This window comes from Tasmannia lanceolata, unplaced genomic scaffold, assembly GCF_043159265.1.
Source record: "Tasmannia lanceolata isolate RefF3 unplaced genomic scaffold, GAP_Taslan_0.1 ptg000048l, whole genome shotgun sequence".
Lineage (NCBI taxonomy): Eukaryota > Viridiplantae > Streptophyta > Magnoliopsida > Canellales > Winteraceae > Tasmannia > Tasmannia lanceolata.
Genome location: NW_027518725.1, coordinates 4,003,964 through 4,009,168, shown reverse-complemented (window position 1 = coordinate 4,009,168; position 5,205 = coordinate 4,003,964). Strand labels below are relative to the sequence as shown.

The window sequence follows — 5,205 nt, the reverse complement described above, 5'->3', positions numbered from 1 at the left end:
TCTTCTATTTATGATTTGGACAACAATCATGAAATGAAAGGAGGATCAACGAATGATGGAAACATTCAACAGCCTTGGAGTAGCTCTAACTGAGAACTAGACCAAAAATTGCTGAAATCTACTTCAAGTTGAACTTCTAATGGATCTAGCTAGACGATCGCATTGAAAACTAGAAGGATACTTGCCTAGATCTTTAGCTTAGAGTCTAGAGATTAATTAGGATTCCAGAAAATTTGCATTTATATTTTTTTTGATAAATAGCATGGAGTTTAGGGTTTTTTTTAGCTAACTGATGTTCATCAAATTCAAGATAGTTGAAAATTTAAGGTGTATAACCTCTTCAGAGATGAAGGATCTCTTTTGGATCTAAGATAGCAGTTCTAAAAGTTTCTTAGGAGGTTAAGGATCTCAATTAGACAAGGGGTTAACAATTGAATCTTGCTGGACTAGAGGAAACTGAGAGTCAATAGTTCTTAATTCTAACCAAAATTTAGGTTGAAATTTGTTAGCAAATGATTTGTAATCCCCGGCACAAATCTATGCAATTTTTAATAGGTTTATCTTGATTAATCGTAATTTCAAAATCTTAATGGTTTTGATTTTTTTTTTGTATTTTTTTGCTTCTGCCATGGACAAACCCGAATCCAACCTGACTCAATTTGGGAAATTAGGTTATAGGGGTCCGGTTAGGGTTGAGATATTCAAAGGCGGGTTGAATTAGCTAGGGTTGACACTCCTCGGCCCAAGGCTCAGTTTGGGTCGGGTTAGGATTATGGTTTTGGGTCCTCGGGTAGGGCTAGGTTGGCCTCAACCTTAATTAGCCAGCTCAGCCCGAATTGCACCGTTGAAAGGATCAAAGCTAAGAGCGAGAAACATTAGAAAAGTGCACATGCTTTTGAGTGTCCTTTAGTTTAGCATTCCTCGATCTATAGTACAAAGCAACATTTTGACCTAATCCAAATTCGTAAATTTTTTTTGAAATGAAAGTGATGTCAAATGATTTTCAGTATCATTGAGGATGTCTGGTGCCAATCAGTGGCTAAAAAAGAAAGAAAAAACTCTATTTCGAGTCGAGTTTTTCCCGCCTTATTTTTTCACCACTTCTCAGCCTCTTTTAAATCATGCCCTCTGTATTCCCTCGCCTCCCATAGTCCCACCTGTCTTTCTCCCACAACTTAGATAAACTTATACATGGAAAAAAAGGTTCATGGAGCCAAACATGTCCTACACAGATTCCTCGAATTTCATATTTTTCTTAACATTCTTAACTCCCCCCACACACACCAACGATGGCTATAAGACAAATATCAAACTGATGAAATGGTCTTAACTATTTGATTAGTAGCCTGCGAATCATCACTTGCAATGTGAGAAACCCATTAATTTGAGATGATCAGAAACATATGAGCCGTGCAATTTTTTTGCCGCCATGTGCATGATGGAGATTGCATCGCTCCAAGCCAGATTCATACTAATATATGAAAACCCAGATGAGATTAGATAATATTATTTCATTATGATGGTGAAAATTAAGAAGGTAGAAGAACTCAGTGAATATATTAATTAACCCCACATTAAATCTCCTCAACACAAACATGACTGAACTATATTCACTGATTTTTTCCCTTATAATATATCACATTAATATAAACCAAGCATTGAATAATAATAATAATAATGCAGAAAGCTATCTTGTGGCTCACTTGCATGAGAGGAGCAACTTTAGATGAGTTAAATCAATACGACAAAATCTACTAAAAAGTGAAATTTTGTCTTATTCAATGAATAACCACATGCTCACTTTCTAGCAGATTTTGTCATATTAATTCATATGAAGTGGCTCTTCTCTTGTGCAAAAGTTGGCCGCGAAATGGCTTTCCATGAAATTGCATAGCAAATCCCATAATAATAATAATGATTATGATGATGATGACGGCGACGACGATGATTAACGAGTCGCGGGACCTTGGAACATCATGGCGTAATCCACTGGGAATCACGAGTCTCTGATTCATCGCGCTTGTAGAGCATCACCTTCAATCCATATTTCATGTACATGGTTAGTGATACCTTCGGCTCTACTGGAAAATTTTTGAGTACTCTGATCCGATAATGATAAATGATGGAGGCGGCAACAAATTTCATTTGATAATAAGCAAAATCCTTCCCTAAACATAGCCTTGGCCCCCCATTAAATGCCGTAAATTTATACGCAGATTCGCTCATGTAACGCCCGTCTCGAAGCCATCTATCCGGCTTAAACTCCTTGCAATCTTTTCCCCATATGCTCTCCATCCGCCCCATTGCGTAGATGGCGTAGATCACCTTCATTCCTTTCTTCAATACGGTCCCGTCAGGGAATACATCTTCTTCTACCACCTGATGGAGGAAAAATAAACAGGGATGAAGTTCTTTGTTATCTCTTCATTAGGTTGTCACTATCAACTAAGTTGAATTATTTTTAAGTGTTCCTTTTTGAGATAATTAGCAAAGGAATTTTGTAATTTGCAAACAAGATAAGATACATATGGATGCATTTATACAGTTATTTACATAGGTATCTTACATGCATGCTTGCTTCATGAACATGCATAAACACATACTTGTAAGGATGCATGCAACACCCTTGTATTTTCACCCTGTGTGGCTGCTCTCTCATCCAACAGTCTGCAGCAAAATTCCCTTGCAAATCTCTTATAATATGTACTAACAGTACTATTTCTTTCCATTGTCATTCTTGTTCTTCTCAAGAAAGATTTTTCAATGCTTCGATCTTGACAACCGTCTACAACCGTTTTCTTTCTCATAATCACCCAACATTTGAGTAATTTGATTCAACCGCTCATAGCCATTGTCCAAGCCCTCGAATAACAAACATGTTTTAGTCCATTTGACATTCGCATAGCTTATTGCCTTGGGGAATATTTTTCACTTAAAAGTCATATTTAATCGGAATATGACCTCATGATTCTCGGTAAATAATCATGGGTTTTGGTTTTTCTATTAAAAGATCCGTAAAATTTCTTTTCCAAAGCACCTTAACATGTTTTTCCATTTTTCGGGCACTCGTTAGCAAAACCCAATAATCATATATCCGTGAGACTTAATCGTTATTGGTAGGCTTTAAAGTCACTTGTCGCCTTAAAGTTTGTACCATTAGCCTATCTTTTCAAATTTTAAATTTAAGGGTATAAACAGGTTCAATTCAAATGGATTCATCCAAAGAATGTAGACCCCGAGAGACACAATCGTACACGCACAATTATACATGATAGAAAATATATACATCTATCCATATATCTACATACATACATACATACATATATATATATATATATATATATATACATGGAGAGTAAATGAGCATACCTCCTTCAAATCCACTGGCACTGAAGGATACAATCTTAGAGCCTCAGATAAAGCCGCTTGCAAGTAATCCATTCTCTTCACTTCCTCCGGCTGAAATATAACCGGAATATTCCCCTCTTTCTTCAAAGAATCCCTCTCACCGAGTAAAGAACAAATTTCCAACATAATTCGTTCCTCGACTGTTGGATTCTGATCGAGCAGCCAAAAAAACCATGCCATTGCCAATGCCGAAGTATCCCTCCCGGCGAGTATGAAACTTACACAAATGTCCCTCAAATACTTGTCCGAGAACGGCTTCCCGTTATCATCCTTTAATCTCATGAAGACCGTTAAGAGATCAGATCTCGGCTTCTTTGAATCCAAAGTCAACTCCTCCTTCCTCTTACATATCACATCGTCCACGAATTTGTGGACGGTTGCGATCGACCTCTTAAGCTTCCTCTCGGACCCCACATTGAGAAATCGCATCAATTTCCATATATTTATGGGCTTCACAAAACGCATAATCGACACCTCCATTGCGTCCTCGAATGATCTCGCGAAGGGTATCACTGGTAGGCCCTGCCCCAAACAACTGGGGTCCACACCAAACGCGATCATACACACATTATCAAATGTTAGCCTCAAGAGCACATCTTGTAAGTCTATAGGCACTCGCCTTTCGAAAAAATCTTCTAACACGGGCAATAATCGCGAGTGAACGAGCTCGATCAAAGATTCAAAGGTCATTTGCCGGAATCCGGCGGAGTGGAATTCGAGACTCGCCGTTTTCCTCTGCTGCCGCCATGTGTCATCATCGGCATTGAAGATTCCGTCTCCTAGGAGGTCCCCGGTGGCATTTTTGAAATACCCGCCTTTGGGAAAATTGGGGAATTTGGTCTTTAACAAGTGTTCAATGTTACGTGGGTCCGCCGTCACAGTAGCATTGATGTTAGTTAGCCATGGACCCTTGAATATGAATGTCCCGTTTTGGCGATCAAGCACAGTAGTGAGCCACTCGTAGATGTTTGATCGTATGGCTATGATCAAGGAAGGTAACATACCCAAAAATGGCCAAATGGGTACGCCATAGGTCTTTTTTTGCCATAGGGAGTGTATTGACACGAATAAGGCGAAGACGAGGACGAGGAAAAGCTCGAGGGCTTGGATCGCCGATAAGAACTGATTGGAGATGAAATGAACGGCGGTGACTTGGCCGGAGAAAAGGGCTGTGTGGTTGCCGGAATTCATGATGGGGAGATGAGGAGTGCACGTTGTTGGTGCACTTTAGGTGTTATAAAGAGTGGGGTTTGAGTTTATTCTTCGGTCATGTCTTTTTGGCTCTCCACATGAAAATGAGTGTAAAATTTGTTTTACGTCCGTTTAGTAGAAAGAAACAGAGCCTTCATGAAAAGATAATGCTTTTCAAATTATATTATTCACACTCCCTTCTTTTAATAGTGGCACCCATATTGAAAGATGTAAAAAGACCCATGGCGATTTGGCTGTTTCCTAGCAACCACTTTTTGGACCGCAAGTGTGACAAGTAGATGCATCTGATCCATTGATCCGATTAGGGGCGCAAATGGGGTCGGGTTCAACCCCAACAAAAGTGTGGTTGGGTTTGGTATATTTCGGGTTGAGGGCTCGGGTAACCCAACCCGAGTGAAGCCCAGCATTTTTTTTTAGTTTTTCGTTTGAACATTTAAAGCTTTAAAACTCAAATTGGGTCGGGCTGGAACTCGGTTCTGGTTCAAGGTGGCAAACGGGCCGAGCGGGCCGGCACAACACGGAAAAATCAGGCCCCGAAGGGCCCGCGGGCCGGGCACGGCAGGGCATGGAAAGGTTCACGGGCCG

At 39.9% G+C, this 5,205-nt stretch overlaps 1 protein-coding gene across 1 annotated transcript; it reads right to left on the bottom strand.

The window, feature by feature from the left end:
- Positions 1–1,496: 1,496 nt before the first annotated feature.
- Positions 1,497–4,637, bottom strand: LOC143864285 (cytochrome P450 86B1-like). Its single transcript, XM_077375200.1, has 2 exons — positions 3,370–4,637; positions 1,497–2,379 (listed from the first exon to the last, which is right to left on the bottom strand). The coding sequence occupies exons 1-2, from the start codon at positions 4,597–4,599 to the stop codon at positions 1,975–1,977; spliced, it is 1,635 nt and encodes a 544-aa protein (XP_077231315.1). The 5' UTR covers positions 4,600–4,637; the 3' UTR covers positions 1,497–1,974.
- Positions 4,638–5,205: the final 568 nt, after the last annotated feature.